At 41.0% G+C, this 24684-nt stretch overlaps 1 protein-coding gene across 1 annotated transcript in view; it reads right to left on the bottom strand.

Annotated features, from left to right (window-relative positions):
* Nucleotides 1-24684, bottom strand: part of LOC120441124 (neural-cadherin-like) — a 370842-nt gene that overhangs the window by 46644 nt on the left and 299514 nt on the right. Inside the window, exons 34-36 of the mRNA XM_039614938.1 lie at nucleotides 22416-22596; nucleotides 18887-19053; nucleotides 617-881 (exon numbers count right to left, since the gene is read on the bottom strand). Of these exons, the coding sequence (XP_039470872.1) occupies nucleotides 617-881; nucleotides 18887-19053; nucleotides 22416-22596 (613 nt within the window). The remainder of the gene's footprint in view (nucleotides 1-616; nucleotides 882-18886; nucleotides 19054-22415; nucleotides 22597-24684) is intronic.

Raw genomic sequence — 24684 nt, 5'->3', positions numbered from 1 at the left:
ATGGAGACCCATACCATGAAGTCCCCAGAGCTCTTTAAAACAGCCCATTCTTTCACAATTGTTTGTAAAGGTAGACGGTGTGGTGAGGTGATTAAGATTAAGAGGTGGGGCCATATAGTGAAGCTCTGGTCCTTCTCATCTAGTGTTTTTACTGGTTTATGGTCGCCACATTGGTTGTATCACATTCCAATTGTGATGTGGCCACAGCCTTGTCAACATTTATACACTGCTGTCTTCTTCTGAATGATAGGTGTAGCTACTAAGAAAACCTTCACATCAGCAGTGTTGTAGGAGTAGAAGAAGTCGATGGAAGGCACAAATAAAAGTTGTTTGTTTTTTTTTTTTTCCAAAGATTTCTCTGGAAAATTGAATCTTTTCAAGCTCAGAGCTGGTGCAGCTAAACAGAGAAAGCATGGGTAAACTTATTTCTTCCAGTGTGCACACATGCTCTAGTTTCACAAATGCCAGTTTGTGTAGAAAAAAAAGCATGCATGTTTTTATATACGTATATATTCAGCCCCTGGCGTTTTTTCTGCTCATAAAAAAGTTACAAATCATAAAATCTCTATGACTGACAGACAGATAGTATTAGGAGATTAATGCTGTAGCCACCTACCCTGGAAGCTCTTGTTGATGCCAGAAGAGAAAGCGTTTCCCAGCATCACCACAGTGGGGTCAATGATGATTTCTCGGCTCCGGCCCTGCAGTCCTGAAACCTCACGCTGTCCTCCGCCACCATCCATTCGTAGTGTCATCTCATTGTCATGCCGATCTAAGAAGACCTCGTGCCATTCACCGTTGTCGAGTCGATAAGTGGGCAGGGTTAGGTTGTAGTCCCCGTCCCCAAGGTTGTAGAAAACACATAGAAGGCCCTGAAAGATCTGCAATGGGAAAACAGGATGATTAATATAAGAATTACAAACCCAGCAGGACTCTGAAAAACTAAGGACGCCATTACTGTTTCCACAGGACGTAAGAGAGGAAGTAGCAACCATCTAACAACTAAAGCTTGGTGGAAACTGGTTCACGCAACAAGCCAATGATCTCACACAGACCAGCAAACCGACAACAGAATCGAGGTGTTGCAATGACCCAGTTAAAGTCAGTACCTCAATGTGACTGAAATTCTGTGGCAGAGCTATGCCTAGAAACCTAAACTAAAGCAACACTGTGAAGAAGAGTGGGCCAAAATTCCCTCACAACAATATGAGAGACTGACAAAGTCGCACAAAGAATAATAACACTTCAAATGATTGCTTCTAAAGGTGGTTCAACAAGTTGGTGAATCATGTGGTGTATATAGTTTTTCACAGGGCTGCATATAACTCGAATATTCATAAGTACCTCACCGACCGACCACAGTATGTGAGGACTCAGGGCTGTGTGTCGGACAGGGTCGTCTGCAGTACGGGGGCCCCACAGGGAACGGTTCTGGCTCCGTTCCTCTTCACCATCTACACTGCAGACTTCTCCCACAACTCCACCCAGTGCTTCCTGCAGAAGTTCTCTGATGACTCTGCAATAGTCAGCCTCATCACTGATGGGGACGACAAGGAGTACAGAGGACTGACTCAGGACTTTGTGGACTGGTGCCAGCTGAACTACCTCCAGATCAATGCCAGTAAAACCAAGGAGCTGGTGGTAGACTTCCGCAGGCACAAACATCCTCCACTGCAACCACTGAACATCCAAGGTATGGACATCGAGGCTGTGGACAGCTACAGGTACCTTGGTGTTCATCTGAACAACAAACTGGACTGGACTCATAACTCAGATGCCCTCTACAGGAAAGGGCAGAGCAGGCTGTACCTGCTGCGGAGACTCAGGTCGTTTGGAGTAGAGGCCCACTCCTGAAGACCTTCTATGACTCTGTGGTGGCCTCAGCCATCTTTTATGGTGTGGTCTGCTGGGGCGGCAACATCTCTGCTGGGGACAGGAAGAGACTGAACAGGCTGATCCGCAGGGCCAGCTCTGTTCTAGGATGCCCTCTGGACCCAGTGGAGGTGGCGAGTGACAGGAGAATGGTGGCTAAGCTGTCATCCCTGTTGGACAACATCTCCCACCCCATGCATGAGACTGTGACAGCACTGAGCAGCTCCTTCAGTGGGAGACTGCGGCACCCACGGTGTGGGACGGAGAGATTTCGCAGGTCTTTCCTCCCCGCTGCTGTCAGACTCCACAACAAAGACTTCAACTGATCAAACACACACATCCACACATGTGCAATAATACTAAGTGCAATAATCTTTTCTGGCATCGTTGTATTTTTACTCAGTTGTATATAGCATTTGTACTCTATTTTTATCTCATTGTATATTTTATTCTACTGTATATAGTATTTTATTTTATTCTATTCTGTACAGTTGTGTACTGTATTTATTCTTATTTTATTTTATTCTAATTTTTGCTTCATAACTTTTGCACTGTCCACTTCCTGCTGTGACAAAACAAATTTCCCACGTGTGGGACTAATAAAGGTTATCTTATCTTATCTTATCTTATCTTATCTTATTCATAAAGTCAGGGTTTAAAGGTACAGTCAATCATTTTTTGAGATTACTTAATAGAAAAAAGAATACTTCATTAATAAATCTGCACTAATTGGTGTATAATTACACTGATTCCAATAAATCTACACAGGAGCAGGCTCTGGTTTGTGGAAGCCACCATGCTGATTTGCCAGCAGGAAAATAAAAACGATGAGAAGAAAGATGAGTTCCTTTCACCAAAGAAGCAAACACGTGAAGGAAAGACACAGCGCCACCAGCATGTGGATAAAATGTTATCCTCTTCCTGCTCAGCTCAAGCCTCATCTCCTGATCTGAACTGTTTCCACAAAAGTGTAGCTGCCAGTTGTATCACAACTATGAGGAGGTTAGAACATGTCAACATTTACCCTGAGAATTCAGAACTGATCACAGTTAACTGTTTCATCAATTACTGGAATTTGTCCAGACTCTGAAGCAGCAGATCACACCCAGACAATCACACCACCACCACCATGTTTGACTCTTGGGACCATGTTCTTTTTATCGAATAATGTTAGTTTTATGCCAAATTTAAGTCTCAAAAAAGTTCAACATGTGTCTCATCTGTCCACAGAATCAGTGTTGGGGGTTATAAAGATGATTTCTTGGCAAATGAAACAAGTCCTTCTTTTTAGTCAGCAGCAGCAGTTTTTGCCTTGGAACTGTCTGATTTTTAAGCGAACAGGATTATATTTGTACTACATATTCACTTTGGGTTTTATTGTTCTTTTCAAAGGTACTTTAAGAAGTTTTTAGTGCGTTAAAATCAGACTAACATGACAGATTTTTACTTTGATTACATAGGAGTACTGTAGGAGTAGGAAATGGATAGTAGCCAGTGGTTTGTACATAACTGGACATGAATAACTTGAGCTTGATACATAACATTATACTGCAGTATGTTTCTAACTAATTCTCATTCTCATTCTTTAATGACATGACATATATTGAGGTCAACTTGAGAGGAATGCAGATGTGAAGTGCAAATGTGAGGTCAAATGCAACATGTAAACTATAATTTCATATTTAGAATCCCTATATTCAATTCAATTCAATTCAATTTTATTTATATAGCGCCAAATCACAACAAAAGTCGCCTCAAGGCGCTTTATATTGTACAATAGATCGCACAATAATAAATACAGAGAAAACCCCAACAATCATATCATATGACCCCTGTGAGCAAGCACTTTGGCGACAGTGGGAAGGAAAACTCCCTTTAACAGGAAGAAACCTCCGGCAGAACCAGGCTCAGGGAGGGGCAGCCATCTGCTGCGACGGTTGGGGTGAAAGAAGAAAAACAGGATAAAGACATGATGTGGAAGAGAGACAGAGGTTAATAACAGATATGATTCGATGCAGAGAGGTCTGTTAACACATAGTGAGTGGCTGGAAAGGAAAACTCAATGCATCATGGGAATCCCGGCAGCTCACGTCTATTGCAGCATAACTAAGGGAGGATTCAGGGTCACCTGGTCCAGCCCTAACTATATGCTTTAGAAAAAGGAAAGTTTTAAGCCTAATCTTGAAAGTAGAGATAGTGTCTGTCTCCCGAATCCAAACTGGAAGCTGGTTCCACAGAAGAGGGGCCTGAAAACTGTAGGCTCTCCTCCCATTCTACTTTTAAATACTCTAGGAACAACAAGTAGGCCTGCAGAGCGAGAGCGAAGTGCTCTAATAGGGTGATATGGTACCACAAGGTCATTAAGATAAGATGGGGCCTGATTATTTAAGACCTTGTATGTGAGGAGCAGGATTTTGAGTTCTGGATTTAACAGGAAGCCAATGAAGGGAAGCCAAAACAGGAGAAATATGTTCTCTCTTCCTAGTCCCTGTCAGTACTCTTGCTGCAGCATTTTGGATTAGCTGAAGACTTTTCAGGGAGTTTTAGGACATCCTGATAATAATGAATTACAGTAGTCCAGCCTGGAAGTAATAAATGCATGAACTAGTTTTTCAGCATCACTCTGAGACAGGATATTTCTAATTTTAGAGATGTTGCGCAAATGGAAGAAAGCAGTCTTACATATTTGTTTAATATGTGCGTTAAAGGACATGTCCTGGTCAAAAATGACTCCAAGGTTCCTCACAGCGTTACTGGAGGCCAAGGTAATGCCATCCAGAGTAAGAATCTGGTTAGATACCATATTTCTAAGATTTTCAGGGCCGAGTACAATAACCTCAGTTTGATCTGAATTAAGAAGCAGAAAGTTAAGCGGCCATCCAGGTCTTTATGTCTTTAAGACATTCCTGCAGTTTAACTAATTGGTGTGTGTTACCTGGCTTCATGGACAGATAGAGCTGCGTGTCATCTGCATAGCAGTGAAAATTTATGCTATGTCTTCTAATGATGCTGCCTAAGGGAAGCATGTATAATGTAAATAGAATTGGTCCTAGCACTGAACCCTGTGGAACACCATAATTGACCTTAGTGGGTGAAGAGGACTCTCCATTTACTTGAACAAATTGGAGTCTATTAGATAGATATGATACAAACCACTGCAGCGCAGTACCTGTAATACCTACAGCATGTTCTAATCGCTCTAATAGGATATTATGATCAACAGTATCGAACGCAGCACTGAGGTCTAGCAGGACAAGCACAGAGATGAGTCCACTGTCAGAGGCCATAAGAAGATCATTTGTAACCTTCACTAAAGCTGTTTCTGTGCTGTGATGAGCTCTGAAACCTGACTGAAACTCTTCAAATAAGCCATTCCTCTGCAGATGATCTGTTAGCTGTTTGACAACTACTCTTTCAAGGATTTTTGATATAAAAGGAAGGTTGGAGATTGGCCTGTAATTAGCTAAGACAGCTGGGTCTAGAGATGGCTTTTTGAGTAAAGGTTTAACTACAGCCAGCTTGAAGGCCTGTGGTACATAGCCGATTATTAGAGATAGGTTGATCATACTTAAGATCAAGAATTAATTAATGGCAGGACTTCTTTGAGCAGTTTTGTAGGAATGGGGTCTAAAAGACACGTTGATGGTTTGGAGGAATTAATTATTGAAGTTAACTCAGAAAGATCAATTGGAGAAAAGAGTAACTTAACATCGATGGTACTAAAAGTAGCTGTAGACGATATTACATCTGTGGGATGATTATTGGTAATTTTTTCTCTAATGATAAAAATTTTATTTGTGAAGAAGTTCATGAAGTCATTACTAGTTAACGTTAAAGGGATTGTTGGCTCAAAAGAGCTCTGACTTTTTGTCAGCCTGGCTACAGTGCTGAAGAGAAACCTGGGGTTGTTCTTATTTTCTTCAATCAGTGACGAATAGTAAGATGTTCTGGCTTTGCGGAGGGCTTTCTTATAAAGTAGCAAACTATTTCTCCAGGCTAAATGATGATCCTCTAAATTTGTGACACGCCATTTCCTCTCCAGCTTACGGGTTATCTGCTTTAGGCTACGTGTTTGAGAATTATACCACGGAGTCAGGGACTTTGGATTTGAGGCCTTAGTTTTCACAGGAGCTACAGTATCCAGAGTCGTACGTAGTGAGGAGGTAAAATTATTAACAAGATAATCGACCTCTGTTGGGGTAGCGTTCAGATAGCTCCTCTGCTCTATGTTGGTACAGGGCATTGAAGATGATAACAGTGGGTGGATTATATTCTTAAACTTAGTTACAGCACTTTCAGAAAGACATCTACTTTGATAAAGTGTACTCTCCACTGCTGTGTAATCAATTATTGTAAATGTAAATGTTATCAGGAAATGATCAGACAGCAGAGGGTTTTCAGGAAACACTGTTACATGTTCAGTTTCTATGCCATATGTTAAAACAAGATCTAGAGTGTGATTAAAGTGGTGGGTGGGTTCTTTTACATTTTGAGAGAAGCCAATTGAGTCTAATAACAGATTAAATGCGATGTTGAGGCTGTCATTTTTAGCATCTACATGAATGTTAAAATCACCCACAATAATTATTTTATCTGAGCTGAGCACTAAATCAGATAAAAAGTCTGAGAAATCAGAGAGAAACTCTGTGTAAGGCCCAGGTGGACGATAGATGATAACAAGTAAGACTGGTTTCTGAGTTTTACAGCTGGGGTGGACGAGGCTAAGCATCAGGCTTTCAAATGAATTAAAAGTCTGTCTTGGTCTTTCGTTAATTAATAGGCTGGTGTGAAAAATTGCTGCCACACCGCCCCTCGGCCTGTGCTTCGAGGTTTCTGGTAGTTAGAATGACTCGGGGTGTTGATTCATTTAAACTAACATAATCATCCTGCTGCAACCAGGTTTCTGTAAGGCAGAGTAAATCGATTTGTTGATCAATTATTAAGTCATGTACTAACAGAGACTTGGAGGAGAGAGACCTAATATTTAATAATCCACATTTCACTGTTTTACTCTTTGGTTCAAATGTGGATACTGTATTGTTCTTTCTTTGTGATTTTTATGTTTAAGTTGTTTGTTGCTGGTTTTTGGTTTGTTTTTTGTCTTTTGGGAGCTGACACAGTCTCAATGGAGATGGGTTTTGGGGGGTAGCAGGAGGAGAGAAGCTGCAGAGAGGCGTGTAAGACTGCAACTCTGCTTCCTGGTCCCAACTCTGGATAGTCATATTTTGGGGAGTTTAATAAATTGGTCCATATTTCTAGAAATGAGAGCTGCTCCATCCAAAGTGGGATGGATGCCGTCTCTCCTAACAGGACCAGGTTTCCTCCAGAAGGTTTGCCAATTATCTATGAAGCCCACATCGTTTCTGGGACACCACTCAGACAGCCAGCAATTTAAGGAGAACATGCGGCTAAACATGTCACTCCTGGTCTGATTGGGGAGGGACCAGAGAAAACTACAGAGTCCGACATTGTTTTGGCAAAGTTACACACCGATTCAATATTGATTTTAGTGACCTCCGATTGGCGTAACTGGGTGTCATTACTGCCGACGTGAATTATGATCTTACTGTATTTACGCTTACCCTTAGCCAGCAGTTTTAAATTTCCTTCAATGTCGCCTGCTCTGGCCCCTGGAAGACAATTGACTATGGTTGCCGGTGTCTCTAGCTTCACATGTCTGAGAACAGAATCGCCAATTACCAGAGTTTGACCCCGGCGGGTGTGTCGCCGAGTGGGGAAAAAACAGTTGAGACACATGAACAGGTTGGTGGTGTACCTGGGGCTTCAGTTTAAGACTATGCTTCCTCCTCACCGTCACCCAGCCGCCCTCTTTCCCCAGCTGCTTGGGGTCTGCCGGGAACAGCTAACGGGCCCTCGCTATCTTCGGCTGCACCAGCTACAGGGGCCTGGCTAGCTACGGGTGAATGAAGGGTGCGGCCGAGTCTCCAATTCAGTAATCCTGGCCTCCAGAGCTGCAAATATGCTACATTTGTTACAGGTATCATTACTGCTAAAGGAGGCCGAGGAGTAACTAAACATCTGACACAATGAGCAGGAAAGTGCAGGAGGAGCAGGTGAAGTAGCCATGGTGCTACGAGCTAAGCTAAGCTAGCGAAACAGTACAGAGACAGTGAGCGAATACTTTGGCTATAAATTAGGCAGTGAGCACACAGAAAGGGTGATTCAGATAAAGCACGTTAAGATTATACTATGAAAAAGGGATGTATCAAAAGATTTAAATTAAATTGCTAAGCAGAAAAGCTACTCAGAAACACCACTGTGTTTGAGCAGGAACAGGAAGTGATACTCTACCACAAAGCGAGCGAACACCAAGTGATAAGAGCATATTGTCCTAAATGTTGCCAGTAAAACAGAAGACGTAGTATTTTAAGTATAATTTTGGATAAAAGACATTTTATGAATGTTTGGACTTATTTGACCTTAAAGAAGACGTCAGAGATCAAAGTAATGCAATATTTAGAATCCCCATAAATCATTCCCTGCTTATATGCTGTCAATACAAACAATGACAGTAAGAAACATAACTTTAATAAATAGATCTGTGTACCATTATTATCACTTTGGCCTTGAAGGAGAGGTCAGAGGTCACATGTGACACGAGGAAGAGAATAGACATCACATGTAGGAATCTAAGTTTTTATGCTTTTTGTCAATTTTTGAGCAAAACAATTGACCTTGAAGAGCTCTGTGGATATTAGCAAAATTTTAATGGATTGTTACCATGACCACTCTGCACCTCAATCAAAACTTTTTGAGCGATCACGTTTACAGACGGCACACCCACACACACACACGCTACCAAAAACATAACCTTCTTGGGGGAGGTAATTAATGTGAAAACACTAAGTGCATCTCTCCTTACAGAGAGCTGCTCTCAAGGGATCATCAGTCAACCTCCCTGCGAAACGATTCCTCTCAAAACAGTTTTCTTGCAAAGCAAAGCTGACGTTTGTCTGTCTTTGAGCACCTTTCAAGTGTACTTTTCAGTGCTTAGTGGGCAGAAACTAAATGACATGGAGCCTCTTTGTTTTGGGGCACTGGCAGAAGTCTGAGCAGCGTGGATTTCAAAATCTCAGTAAACAAATTGAAACTGAGGCCAAGAAACCAAAATTTAATGGCTTTTTTCCTCATGGGAGGTCATGAAATTCAGCCTGGTTTTTGTGTACTCTTGCAGACAAAGAAACAAAGAGATCTTTCCTTGGCAGAGGAACTCTCTTAATGGCAGGATGCCATTAGAGGGAAAATATGTTGCGTTGACCTGAGTTCAAGTTTCAGGTTTTAAAGCTAATGGATCAAAAGAAAGAAAAGATTCCACAAGGATGTTAAAAGATTGGATCAATAGGACAATTTGGCCAGTAGGCCAATAAGCCAGATCAATTCCATGGGGGTTAGACGTGGGGAAAATAAATAATTCCCAAAACAGAAATTTCCCAACACAGTTTAATGACTGTATGACCAGAACGTGCATTCAGGTAAACCTTTCTCATATCAAGCAATCGGATTCCACCACAAGAACGCCTCCGGCCAGTTTCACTCCCTAAGCAGTGACAACATGTGTCTTACCATTTAATTACAAACACCTTGGGAAAAAGGTAATTGTCATTTCTGCTTTTGCTCTGGGCCTAGAATAAATATTAAATGAGAGAACATTAAAAGCTGGCATTTAAACTTGCAATTTGTTGATTTGTAGCACTGACACACACACACACACACACACACACACACACACGCTCTTGTGAGACAAAAAGGAGAAAGACTTTATGGAGGAGAGGAGAATAAGGGAGAACCAGCACTTTTCCCCTTGTTTACACAACAAGCTGTTCTCTTCAAGGCTCAGATCTCGAGATGAAAACGGTTCCATTTTGGCTCGGCTGTGATGCTAACCACATGTCTATCACAGAGCAATATTCATTTGAACAAAAAAAAAAAAAAAATCAGTCCAGGAAGCTGTGTGTCTGCATGTGTGTGTATGAAACAGAGATAGAAGGAGAAGAAAACCAGGAGAGAACATGTCCATATGCAGTGTTAAGAGGGATTGGGCGGTGGGTGGGTCGTCCTCATTTCAATTTCAAACTGTTTCCTCCAAGTGTCCCACTGAGCATAATTTTCTCCCCTCCATCTTTGTCTGCCACCGCTGCCACATAAACAGAGGACTGAGATGAGAAGGGCAGAGGAACTGAGACAAAGAAAGTGAGATGTGAAGGAGAAGTGGGTGGCTACCATTAACTCTCTCGCTCATTCTCGACATAATAAAGATTTAACAAGTTTTTTGGGGAGGAAAACTTTGTCAAAAAGAAAACAGCCATCGCTTGCCAGCTCCCTCTGTAGCTGTCTACTGATCTCGCAGTCTTTCTTTCTTTCTCCTCCTCTTCCCTTTGTCACGTCAGTCCGCCCTCCCCCCTTCACCCATCTTTGGATTTTCCATCAATCCCACGGTCGTTTCTTCAGTTGGATAAAGTGTTGGATGGCTCCAAGGTTGTTTAGTTGGAGGACCGTGGCTCATTTCAAGGCTCTGTGATGAAGTATTAATTATATTCAGAATCCACTGGGGCAGAGCTTTCTAACCAGACACACTCACTGCCACCTGATTTTACCCCCAATTAAAGCTGAACGGAGTGGTGCAATTTGGCTCCTGCTCCGCTCCCTGGGTGGTATGTGACTGAGTGCATTTGATAGTGTGTCTTTGTGTTTTTGCACTAGGTGTGTGTGAAGGTGTGCAACTCCATTTTTCAGTAAACAGTCCCACTGCAGGGACCCTTCCATTCCCCACAGATGCTTCCTGCGACAGACTGCTCTCAGCGCCGCAGCCTTTAGTATTGCAGACATGTGCAGATGATGCATTAATCTCCCCAGTTCTCATGATTAAATAATGGTGTGTGAAGGTAGATTGTGTGCATATATGACTAGTGAAGGCATTTTTTTCTTCAACTTAATTTATATTGGGGAATAGAAGGAAATTTCATGCTCAATACCAGCTTCCACTTTGCATTCGTACAATTGTTATTGCCCTTCTGCACCCATATCTGCTTGTCTGCGGAGATCTAAACTGCAGTCGGATGCTTTCGGGACTACACATCAACTTTGCCATTAAAAATAAAAACTGTTGGGCAAATGGCATCGTTTTGCATTTTTACCAGCTTAAAGGCAGATGACTTTAATTTATGTTTAATACTCTCCACGAACACCACAAGCTCCAGTTTGGTGTCAATTTTAGGAAAAAATCTACATGATCTTCACTAAACGAGGTCATTTTAAACAGAAGTGCATATTCTATTCTTTATAACATGATCAATCACAAATTCTTCATATGTGAAAGTGACTGGCTGTGCAACTGATGAGTTGTGTTCAGGATGTCATTCTGTCTGTCATCCTGCGGTCAAGGTAATCTGCCTTGTAAAAATAAATGAGCCAAACAGCGTGAACTTAATGAAGCATTAAAACTGCAAAGCAGCTTCTTGCCCAGCAAGATTTTAATGTCTTATTTAATCAGTCATCAAAGCATCAAGCAGTAAGGAATAGCCTGTCATTTAGAAATAAACTGCAAGTTGATGCAAATTTGATACTATGCAGCATGCACTGTGTAGAAAAGGCAGCTTTTGGTTATTACAACAAGGACATGACCTTTGATTGTCATTTATGAGCTTCTTCTTTCCTTAATCTGAAAGGAACTACTAGGGATGTAATACAAACATCAATGATCTCATGCCGCTTCTATCTTCCCATGTCATAATACCTGCCCTTTACCCCCTTTTGGTTCTGCTACCACCCCACTTGAGAGCTCAATATGTTAATAATAGAACCGTCAATAAGACAGGCTGATCCTATAAAGTTTCGTGCAGCAACTCAGTGCGTGAATATAAACAGAGACGAAGCAGGATGATTGGATGACAGAGTGACCGCTCGAGTGGTGCAGCTTTCTGCAGCCACACTACTGACATGGTAACTGAGCTTTGTGGTAAAATACAAAGTCTGATTAAGGTCTATGAAAACTTTTTTATTAAGAGCAACTACATGTGTAATTATATGATGAATAACAGTGGCTGAGCACTGGCTATTGTGATGGTATGCTAATCAGTCATGTTGAGCTGTTAATGCCTGGTTCAAACATCTTACGGAGCACTTATACTAAGCCAGAGTGCATTTGAAATCCAATGTCCAGATTGCTGTGCGACGTGGGTGGGCCCACCTGAAAAAGCAGGCGTGCATGGTTCACTGGACTACGCTTATAGTGTGATTGCAACTCGAGCTCCACCACAGCCCTCCAATACTTTCTCAATAACAACTACTTATGTTAAAAAATCAATAAATAAATAAATAGTGAAAGGGACAAAGTGTCAGTACTTTTCCCCAAGCTGTTACTCAGGAAGCACATACACATTTTTTTTCTCATTCCTGGGTAATAAGAGTTTCTGCCTTATTGCCTCAAAGGTCTTTTTAAAGTTTGTTTTTATAACCTGTGATTAATTTGTAATCACGTTTACAAATGTCATCGTGTTGGTCACAAAAGCAAAGTTTGAAAAGAATTATGAATATTTCCTCTACCTTTGAGACATTAGTAGTCAGGAAAGAAAATGCGCAGGATAAAATCTGTACTGTACTACACAATCCAATAATAACATCTTTAATTATGTCCATGGTTAGGTATAATTAAATTTAAGCATATCTAACAAAGCTGGCAAAAAGTGAAAATTAAAGTGGTGAAAGGGTAAAATCTACAACAGTCTTTTAGTTTTAAATTGCAAAAAAAGAGCTAAAAAATAAGTTTAAAGTTTTCAGACTATTTCTTTATCGTAGTAATTGTGATATAAACCCACTTTGTGATATACAGCAAAAGATTGATATGCATAATATAGTACGACTGAGTGAAATTCAGCTCTCTTCTACTTCATTTTATCTCAGTAGTCAATAGAAGATTAGTGCCATAGAATCGGTGTGTTCGTGTGCATTCACTCACTGTGACAGAAAGCAAAGATCCCAGTGAGCCAAAATATGGGTCACTCTCACTGCGAGGTAATGAGACTGAAGAGAAGAGCAACGCTCCCTTTACGATGAATATTAATTCTGAGGACACTAACACAAACACTGAACGCAGGAATTTCTTGGTTGGTTAAGTCGAGGCCGATGGTCCAAAAATCAGTTAATGCTGGAGCTCGTGAGCTAATTCAAAAATAATTACTTAGTGTAATGGTTCATACTTTTCTTTTTATATGAAAGATTCGAAATGACTAAATTTGCCACGGAATAATTTAATATAATGATTTTATATAAAACCCACAAGATAATTCTTGTGTGTTTTTGTTTAATTGCAGTATAAATTGGTACTTAAGTAACCGTGTGTTCAATCAATATCAGGAAATAAGCAAATATCTTGACTACGTCTATGTGAAATATCTGCATGTATGAAAGTTAGTTCAAATTCATGGACTGCAAACTATTATACCTACCATTTGTATATTTAAATAACATACATCTATATATTTGATATAATGCTGCCTCTGTGATCATAGGTCACAGTGACTGTCGTCTTGTGCAACAGAAAGCTCTTCGTTTTGGATTCTAACGTCTGATGTTGTTTGACTAATAAAAAATGTCTTCTAGGTTTGCACTTGCAACATTATGAACATCATGAATGGACCCTAAATGCAACAGTTAGGTAGAGAACAGAGAGGCTGTGGCTATCCTTTAATAAAGATCCTCCTTCACTGAGGGCAGGGCTGCAATCTACTCCAGATACTTCTGATGTTCCCTGTTGCTCTGTTCACCATGAGATACATTCAAAACATGGGAAACAAGTAAGTGAAGCTTTGCTCTAAAATAACATATATGTTATGTGTGTTAATATTTGCAAGATGATTTCCTCACACACAAACTTAGTCACTGAATACTTTTTATTACACCCTTTTTATTTTATATGTGCTTTGTTTAAGCAATATTATACATTTTCATTGCAATGTAGATTATATTAAATAATATTTATCTGTGAAACCTGATAACACAAACCACCACAAACACAAAGCAGATACCTTCTCTGAATGACATTTCCTTGGACTACAGTAACACTAAAGGAAAGTTGGAGTCATTTGTGATCAGGATGTGGCCTTCAACATGCACGTTAAACAAATACGCAGCACTGCTTTCTTTCATCTGGACAGTATCACTGAAAGTAGTGAAAAGAACGATGCTGAAAAGTGAGTTCATGCATGTATTACTCCTAGGCTGAACTATATTATAAATAATAATTCAGTATTATCAGTTTGTTTTCAGATCTCTCTATAAAGCCTTCAGGTAGCAAAACGCTGCAGCAAGAGTACCGACAGTGACTAGAAAGAGAGTAACATCATTATCTTCCCTTTATTGGCTCCCTGTTGAATCTAGAATTGAACTTAAAATCTTTCACCTCACATACAAGGTCTCCAATAATATGGCCACATCATATTTGGAAGACCTCATAGTATCACCTCATCCTAACAGAGCACTTCACTCTCAGACTGCAGGCTCACTTGTGGTTCCTAGAGCTTCTAATAGTTCTAGACTTGGATTGGAGAGGTCAAAACTCTCCCTAATTTTAACATTAGACTTAAAACTTTCCATTTTGACAAGCTGATAGGGTTCGATCCAGTGACCCTGAACCATCCTCATCACGCTACAGTCACACTAGGGCAAACACTGGTTGGAGACTGTGGTATGACCAAAATTCTTATTGACAGTGTCCAATGGATGTGCAACCTCATTGCCTTTGAAATCCTTGCTTAGAACAGTTTTTCCCAAGAAATGATCAGGTGTACCGTGGAAGATTATCTGGTTCCACCTGATTAGTACTCTAAGTGATCGGCGTAACGGGCAGAACAATTACATTCTCTTCCACTAGAGGGCAGTACAACTACCTGCTCTAATTAAATGGGTTGCCAACTGCCAGTAAAACAGAAGAAGACAGAGAGGAAATTACATAATAGCCATGCTGTGAGACGACACAGCGCATAATAGCAATAGATAAATATGTGAAAAGAAAAAGTAGTCCGTCTGACCTGGTCCTGGAGAAAATTCCGACCCAGATGTAGACCCTAGCATGAGTAGTGGTCAGAAGAAGGCAAAAAAGGTATATTGGGGACAAACCGAGCCAATTCCGCTGTACCTGGTCTATGGGGAAAAAATATCAATATGCTTTTTGTGACATTTTTGTTTGTTGTTGTGCCACGTGATTTTTCTAATGTGAAATATGTGCCAGTGTTCCAAAAGGTGAGAAACACTGGCTTAGAAGACGGGGGCCAGTCTGTGACCACCTGCAATCAGCTTTAGTCTTCAAAATGACTTTGGTGCATCAAGCAATAATTGAGTGATACTGCCAATTACATGCAACCTGTTTGTGACAATGCAGCGATTAACCGTGTAAACTCGTCCAAAGCTGCAAATCTGTTGCCATCTATGAAAAGAAACTCCCGAAAGAAGTTGCTGCAAAACATCAAAATTACATAGACAGCAATCTTGCTTTTATACAACAATATAACCAGAACAGAACCAGTTGAAAACCAAAAGAACTGATCCCCTACCCACCTATTGCGATTATCGAGACACATTGCAGATGAGTTGTGCTCATCGGTGCAGATCTTCCCACTGTCACCAAGTGCTGCTCATAGGGCTCATTTTGATTTCTGGGGTTTTCTCTTCAATATTGGATGGCCCTTACCTCACAGTATAAAGTGGCTTGAGGCTACTGTTGTAAATTCAATTGAAATTCATACACGTAAAATTGTTAGAGCACAATCTAGTGGCTCAAAAACTCTGAAAACAGGAACTTTATCAGTAATCAGAGGGACTAAAGTCGTTTAAAGAAGAGAGCGTAATATGTTTTGTAATATCTTTTACTAAGCATACTGTTGGATGTGAAGCCATACACAAACAGAAAAGGCTCCTCACAATGTAACAGTGTATCCAACCAAGAGTAACACATACTAATTTCTTCCTCTGATTAAAAGCAATCAAAACTATTACAGTGAAAAATATAATCTTAGCAGGCAGTAAATGGTTATGTTTCCACCAAGAACTCAGCAGGGTTTCCAATGTTTCACTGCTCTGCACTCAGGAATAAATGCACTATTTATGGTAGATAAACGATGTGCACTCGCTCCCCATGTGGCTGTGCTGATGGAGCAGTGTGATATTTAGGAGGGAGTGTGGGAATGGATGAATAGAAAGGATAGGCAGATGGAGATCAGAGGAGATTTAAACGGCTGCCATGGTATGGATAATCATCATCATTTAAGACAGATGTTTGATCAATACGTGTGGTATGAGTGAGGGGCAAAAGACAGGAAACGGCACGAGTAAAGAACTGGGAAGGTGCTGTTTGACAGTCAGTAGCAGCTTATGGAGTGATAAATCCAAATTTAAAATGTTTTTGGTTCAAACCATCGTCAGTACGTGGAAGTCGGGGGACAGGTACAACGGTGAACATCTATACTCGTTTGTAAAACATGGTGGAAAATGCATACAGAGAAATCAGATTTTGATCCACCATGTACAGTAATAACATCTGGAAAGCATCTGATTGGCAACGGCTTTATTTTTTAGCATGACAATGATGCCAAACACAGTCCTGGACTGACCTCCCAGAGCCTGGAGCTCAACACTACTGAAGCAGTGTGTGATCACCCACAGAAGCCTTTTGAAGGCTTGAGAACGATTCCTAAAGACTACTTAAGAGACTACAATAACGCTTTTGTAAGAGAATTCAGGCTGTTTTTGTCTGTTTTTACTTTATATGCTGTATTTCGTGTATGTTTCCAAGTGTTTTAATCAGCTGCTCCACCTCTTTCCCATTTTCCTAGCAAATAATTATTATTATTCAAATTATTCAATAATAATAATTTGCAGTGTTTGCACACAAACCAATTATTCTAAACAAGTGTCAGAAGTCAGACGTCCTCTGTATATACTGGTAAGCCACTACAGGCCTGGCCAAGGTTTAATATGTTTCATCCATGATTAAGATTAGTGTAGTGTAATGATGTGACGGTTTTCATTTTATAAACTGATGGATGGAAAGCATTAATTAAAAAGAAGACATGCATACAAACAACAACAACAAGTGAACATCTGGCTATTAACGGCCGAAAAAAATACTGTTGAGAAACCAAAAACAGTAAAGTAAAGACATACATCTGTTTCTGGTTGTTTCGAATGTCTTTTTTCTGCCCTGAAAGGAAATGTTGTTTGGAAACAGTAGATGTACACCTGTGATGATTTTCCTCTCACTGCCTTAGGTGGGGGCCCCCAAGAAGTCAAAGGTAAAAAACAAAAAGTTATTTACTTTGTTTACTCCTGTCGCATCTGTGTGGTTGACCAAAGCATCTCGCTGAAAGCTGTGTGCCTCCCTTAATTTATTCATTCACTTTTTGTTGACTTGTCTGGCTCATTAGATCTTGAATTCACACAAGTTATCATGAAAAATGAACATAAATGTCTATTTAAATATTTAGTCTGATTCTACGCGAGTTGTCCCTACTGTGTACAAACTCAGGTGACAGCTTTGTATAAAATGCAAATAGATTCATTGTTCTACCAAACTTCACTGGGCATCTAAGGAGCTTGGAGAGAAAAGCGTCTGGACTTCTTTAAGTTTCTTGAAGATGTTTCTCCTCTCATCCGAGAAGCTTCTTCAGTTCTAAGAGCAATTGGTGGAGAGTCCCAGATTTTAAGCCCTATGGGAGGGTCCCCAAGAGGGTCATGGACCCCCTATTGATCCTCTACCTAATCACATGAGCCAAAGTGTGAAAACGGGTGTGGGTCACATTCAGCCAAGGTTTCAGGTGAACCCACTGTGAAACCTAGCCCCCTATCATGTGATTTACTGAGGTCAAATGGCCCAGGATGTGAGTGAGCGTTAAGGCATCTGGGAAGGAAACTGGATTGTAAGCCACCGCCTCTGTTCAAAGATGGTCGTTCACAGTGGACATAGATGGCTTCTTTCACTCCTCTTTCAAACCATCTGTCTTCTCTGTCTAAAATGTGAACGTTGGCATCCTCAAAGGAGTGGTGCTGGGATTGTACTTCAGTGTACTGAAGAAGCTTCTCGGATGAGAGGTGAAACGTCTTCAAGCAACTTAAAGAAGTCCAGACGATTTTCTTTCAAAGCTCCTTAGACTTCAGTGTACCTCCCAGTGTACTTCAGACCCAGCCATACACTCAGACAAAAACTGGTTCATCCAAAAGACAAAACTCCCAAAGACAAACTTACTGTATGCTGTACAGTGCAGCAAGGAATGCTCAGACCTCTACATTGGAGAGACCAAACAGCTACTTCATGAACGCATGGCACAACATACAAGAGCCACCTCGATGGGACAAGACTTGGCTGTTCATCTGCATCTTAAGGACAAAGGTCACTCCTTGAGGATGCCAACGTTCACATTTTGGACAGAGAAGACAGATGGTCATGACTCTCCACAAATTGCTCTTAGAACTGAAGAAGCTTCTTGGATGAGAGATGAAACATCTTCAAGAAACTTAAAGAAGTCCAGACGCTTTTCTTTCCAAGCTCTTTAGACTACGATGACGTGGGTGACCTGGAGAACCTTCACAGACATTTCACTGGGAATGTTCAAAAACGCTAAAAACATATTAAACGAGTACTCACTACTTTCAGTGGACAAGAGACCTGCTAATAAAATATCGGTTCACTGTGAATTCACACGTGGCTACAGAAACAAATTATGTTAACTGTTACTTTTGTTGCTTTTACCTCTTTTCAAAAAGTGTCTGTTGCATAGGTATCATTATAGCAAGAGAAAGTGCATATTATAAGAGCAGTGGGTGGATAAAGAAAATGCCTGCAGTTGCTACAGGATAAAGAGTAGAGCAGAATCTGAAACTGTACATGAAGTGAGAATGTAAAATAAAATTGCTTTCCACACAACAAAGCCAAACCCAACTCACAACCTGCTACGAAAAATTCTGAAAGTGAGGAAAAGTGATGACTCCATCTTCCTGCACTCACCTCCAGTCGTAAGTATTCACTTTGCTCCTTTGAGATCAGACTGAAAAGGACACTGCTGTGTTTACGGGTTCGAACCAGGACTTGGATCCATGTCCTCCGGGCAGGCAGCGGGGACGCCAACTGGTAACGCACGTGACTGTGGCCATCAAAGGAGTACTCTGGGACCTCTGGTGGATACAAACACATAACCACACACAGTGGTCAGCCACATAGTGCTAAACAGGATTTCAAGTTCAAAACATAATTCTTAAACAGTTTGGATGCTGCTTTCCTCCACAGTGAAGACACCACAAGTCACTTCAGCTAAATTGGTTTTAAAAAGTCCGGTGCTGGGGACAGAAAGAATATGTTAAATGCACAAGATAGAATATGCATGTTTGGTCTAGCTTGGGTTCTTCTGTCTAAGAGTTTGACGTTTTCACAGAAGTGGATTTTGTGCATGCCTCTCAGAATAAACCAAGCACACCTAAAACTCTCAAAGCCATTCTTCCATCTCACGGCGTACGCAAGTGAAATTTTCTTCTATCGCTTTCACACCTCTTCCTTTTCTTTGTCTCCTTCCCTTGTAACTTTGACAAAGTCGAGTGGTTCATGAGATCTCACTTGAAGGCAATGTCAAATCAATTTTTAGGGGGGTTTTCTTCTAGGCATGGAATATGCAGCTGATCAGCCATGTCCTCTTGAAACTCCCAAAACTCCATCTCAAATTTTACTTTGCCTCTCAAGGCCACAGGCTGTTTATATCAAAACATAACAACACCATCAATTTTACACCAACAGTCTCACGTTATTCATAGATGGCTTGTCAAATACACAAAATACTTTGAAGTAGAAGTGTGGGTATTTGTTTTCCTTTCCTCTTCTTTTTTCTTTTCCATGTAGACTCCAACAGGGTAAAGGGCAAATATTTAAATTAAAGAGTGAAAGAATAAATAGTGAATTTTGCAAGTTTTTGTTTTACAAGATGAGAGTGACTCACTGTCATTTGTTCAGTTCGGTTAATACTGCATCGCATTGCAGTTTTATTCAAAAAAAAAAAAAAAAAAGAGACTTCCTTGTAATTTTCTTACTTTGCAAAGCAATCCAGTGGGTAAATTGGAACTGGGCTGCATGTTAAACACAGATGGTTTAATCTGTTAAGGACTGGGGGCTATTTGTCATATAAGACATAACAGGAAAAGAGAACCATTTGTACAGACTGCACACCAAATCTTGACCTGTTACGATTTCAGATTCTACATTCGAGTCGCGTCTGAGTCTCACTATGACATAGGAGGCAGAAACCAAACAAGACCGTAAAGCCTGGACTAGTGTGCCGCGATCAGCAGAAAGCATGACTTGAGGTGTCCTCCTCAACTCCAAGGATGCGTGCGAGAGGCCACGTAGGACCAGAGCCATTAAAGAGCCAATCTCAGTCCAATAAAAGTCTGCAATAAGCCAATTGTCTCCACAACCACACGGCCAGCACAGAGAGGCTCAGAAGAAGCCATCTTCTTTAGGCCATAAGGAACACTGCCAAGGGGCAGGGTAGGTTGCTTGGTGAGTAAAACAAAAATTACACTGCAGTGTACTTCTGAGATTGGAAACTGATGGAGTACCGTCAGTGTCTTCTTGACTCATCCTTGCCTGCATTTATATATCTGTGATACACTTGGAGCATTGTCATGGCTAGTTGGCGATGTCCAGGATATCGCTTCACAAAGCTTCTTACACTCCATTATTCATTTTGTTTACTTTAAACCCTAAAAGTCAAGGCAGCTCATCCTAATTTTTATGGAAGAATTCATAGATGCTGCCAATGAGTGAAAGCAGGTCTGGTAGTCTCAGGATCTCGTCTCTACTTTTTGCAGATGTTGTGACCCTGCTGGGTTTATTCAGTAGTGACCTCCAGCTCAGCCTGGGACCATTTGCTGTGCTGAGTGTAGTTGGACTGAGAATCAGCAACTACAAGTGTGAGGCTTTGGTTCTCCAACAGAAAAGGGTTAATTGCCTACTTCAGGTTAAGGATTAGTTGACGCGTTAAGTGGAGGAGTTCAAGTATATCAGGGACTTGCTCACAAGTGAGAGTGGAGAAAAGCAGAGCAGGTGATTAACAGATGCATTGGCACGCTGTTCATTGCGGTGAAGAGAAAGCTGAGCGTGAAGCTAAAGCTGTTGATTTACTTGTTGACTTGCTTTCTGACCCTCACCTAAAGCCACGGGCTGCTGGGAGTGACTGAAAGAATAAGAACAACATACAAGGGAGCAGACATAACCTCATTCTGATAGGTGTCTGGGTTCAACCGTAAAGTTACGGTCAAGAGCTCAGTCATTCAGGAGGTGATATGAGGATCTCCCCAGGATGCCTCTTGGATTACAGATGTGTTTCAGGCGAGTCAAACTTAAAGAGACCCGCAGGACATGTTGGAGAGAGACTATGTTTCTCAGCTGGTCTTATGTCCCTGTTAAATAGAGTTGATCCTTCCCACTGTCTCAAATGCTTGCTAAAAGGGGGTCACTTGATAGCTGGAGTCTCTTTTTGCTATTTTAGGCCCTTTACCTTACAATATAAAGTATCTTCAGGAGACTGTTGTGATTTGGTGCTATGCACATAAAACTAAAATGAACTGAATGCCACTATTTTAAAACATTAACTTCTGGCATTTCCGGGAGAATAAAGTTGGGTTATTTTCCACAGTTGCGCTTTCACACATGCAACACGCAGCAGGAAATAGTCCGCTTTCACATGTGTTCAGACATCTAGAAATGTGATGTGTCGTGGAGCTGCCAGGATACAGCATGTGGTAGGTGCCACACATCATGCCCACTTGTTAGTGCTAATTGCACAGCACACACACAGGCACAAACTTACATTAACACAAACTTTGTATACGGGAATTGGCAGGTTAAAGATCAGAAAACGTCTAGCCTGGACGTATTTGTTCACATATCCAGCTCCCCTGGATAGCTGCTTGTGTGAAAACAGCTTAACTGAAGCGCTCCATGTTTGTAGTTGCATCCTCAGCTAATTTATTAAATGCTTTGGTTCCTCCTCAGCTGCTGTGTCCTTTGCCATAGTTGTTGTGGCCTTGGAGCCACACAGCCTTTATCCTGTTTTACAGTCTAGGTTACCCGGTAACAAAACGGGGGGTTCTCGTCAACAATATTTATGGGAATGTTCACCGTAAATTTTCTGACAGCCACGTTTACTATAGCCTTGAAGACCAAAACATTACACTGAAAATAAAGCTGCTCAGGATCCCTTGAAGCTGTTGGAGGAAACAGCCTGTAACATGTGACACAGCTGAAGTGATAAGCTGGGAAGGACATGTGCATTTTAGCATTTAGAACGATTCTGTGATAGCACAAACTCCTTGTCCGACAATGACCAAATATGTGTTCGTTTCACATACTGTAATCTGACATAGTCAACAAGGAGTAAATGACCTTTGAGGCCACATGGATGATTTTCTTTTCTTTTTAATGTTACAGTCAAGAACAAAATTTTATTGCATAATGTAACACAAAAATAATAAAAAAATTGGCATACCTTCTTCACACTGGTGTCCTGTGTATCCGGGTATACACTGGCAGCTGAAGGAGCCCCACTCACCGTGACAGCGACCCCGGTGGCCACAGGATGGATAGCCCATGTTGACACAGCTGCTATCTGTGGTCAGGCAGCCTGGAGAGCTGGACTGCGAGTCGGCCGGGGAGCCCAAATCATACAGCTGAATGGAAGAGATACAGGGGAGGAGATGGAAGGATTAGTAAATTTAGAGAAGATGAGGAGAAAGGTAAAGTTGAAGAAAGGAGACACTGGATATGAAGTGAAATTGGAAAAATATAAACAAAGAAAAACAACAAGAAAGCAAGAAGGAAAAGGAGGCGGAAACAGGAGGGAAGAAAAAGTGGAAAAGTTGAGATGCGAGGACGGCAATAGGGAGAGGTGCCAAGAAGTAAGTAGCTTACATAGAGGAGGCAAAAAGGCAAAGTGACAGCAGAGAAAAGGGGATTAGGGAAGGCACGGGACAGACGTATAAGGGGGTCAGCAGCCAGAGGGAGAGTCGGAACATTCGAAAGAGTTAAGTAAAGTCAAAGAGGATGAAAATGAATCGATTGAGGAAGAAAACTCTAAATTATACTGAAAGGCATAAACTCAGGCCTTCTCTTTCTTTAAATTGTCATCTCTCTGTCTCTCATCATCACATTGATGAAACCAAACTCTTGACCAGAGAAACAGCATGACCACCTACAGGAAGAGCTGAAAGGACAGGAACCTTGAACGCCTACAATCGGATGTCATAAAATCCATTAATATGTTCAGTCACCTCCCTGCCAGGACCAAACTTTATGAGTTGTGTTTGTGCCGCAGAGAGGATGCAGGAATGTGAAAGATTGTAAAGTGAAATGAATCATGCCATGAGGGAGCTGCTGATTGGTTCTGACCTCCAGCAAAGAGGGCTCTTATTGGTTGTTGACCTTTAAATGCTACAGCTCCACAATTTTCTGGGGTTGAGCTGATCATGTTGATCATATTGGCGTGTCTGCGATTGATTCGACTGAGCATCGGTGTCACTCCAGTATGTGTGCATGCGTGCGTCTCTGAGCACAGCACTGGCTGATACATGAGCTGAACTCAAAAATACAGCTGCTTCTGCATGAATAACAAATTGTGGCTTGAGCTGAGAACAGTGTCACACCCCCACAAAGAGACGCAGCAGGATGCCATATTTGCCACGATTAATTTCAGGTGTTGGGTATAAAAATGTCTCAACCCACACAAAGTGAAAATAAATTCTAAACGAAAAAGCATGCAGCTGTAATGTTCACTGCAAAGAGTGAAGTTTCACCCAAAATGTCTGAACCTTGCAGCACTTCAGTCACATCTTGGAGGAAGTGATAATGAAGATGACTGAGAATGACACGCAGAAGTCAAGCATAATGTCACCTAAACAGCATGAAATGAGTCTTTATAAGTAATAGTGAATTCAAATTTACAACATGTGGTAAGGCGATGCAGTATGGTCCACCCTAAGTGTCGTTTAATATCGTTAAAAATTCTTTTTTTTTTTCATTAGTTTGCCATCCACATGTAGTTGTTGGTTTTATTTCACTCCCTCACTTGTCTGAAAGAAGGTATTTTAGCTTCTTTAAATTGCTCCCAGTGTCCATGCCTGCCAAAAGCAAAATGCTATGCAATACAAGGCAACATCTAGACTATGATTTCCTAAAAACACACAGAGCTTTTTTTGCTGAATATATATTCTGGTGAAATGAAAAAACATCATTTGTCCACAGTGTTCTGTAACTTCTGTTATGAGGTAAACTTTTTGCTGAGAAACTCTGTAAATCAAGTTTCGAATCATAGCTAGTAGCAGTCAAAAAGCTATTAGTCAGTGTGCTGTAACTGCACACCTCCCTACTTAACAATGTAGTGACAGATATGTCAAAAGCACAGAAAACCTTAAAGCTGTAATGCTACTCTGAGAGCTGAAGGGAGAAAGGAAAGCAGAATAATGATAAGACGAGGATGGAGAAAGTGGAAAACGGACAAAGGTGAGTGACAGCAGGGGTAAGAGAGGCAGAGAGGTAGCTCCAGAATAGAAGCATATTAAAAGGAAATCATTTCCTGTCTTTTTACCTGGACACAACCTCACTATTACCACCGGGTTTACTCCAGTCTCATTTATTCTTTTCATTCAATCACCTTTTCCTGTTCAGGTTACATGTAACCATGCATCACACTTCACTAGTGTTAATTAAGACAACATGGTATGCAGTGTGAATTTAGTCAATGGAAACTGCAATGAGAATTT

Source organism: Oreochromis aureus, linkage group 1 (genome assembly GCF_013358895.1).
Source record: "Oreochromis aureus strain Israel breed Guangdong linkage group 1, ZZ_aureus, whole genome shotgun sequence".
Lineage (NCBI taxonomy): Eukaryota > Metazoa > Chordata > Actinopteri > Cichliformes > Cichlidae > Oreochromis > Oreochromis aureus.
This window is presented reverse-complemented; position numbering and strand designations above follow the sequence as displayed.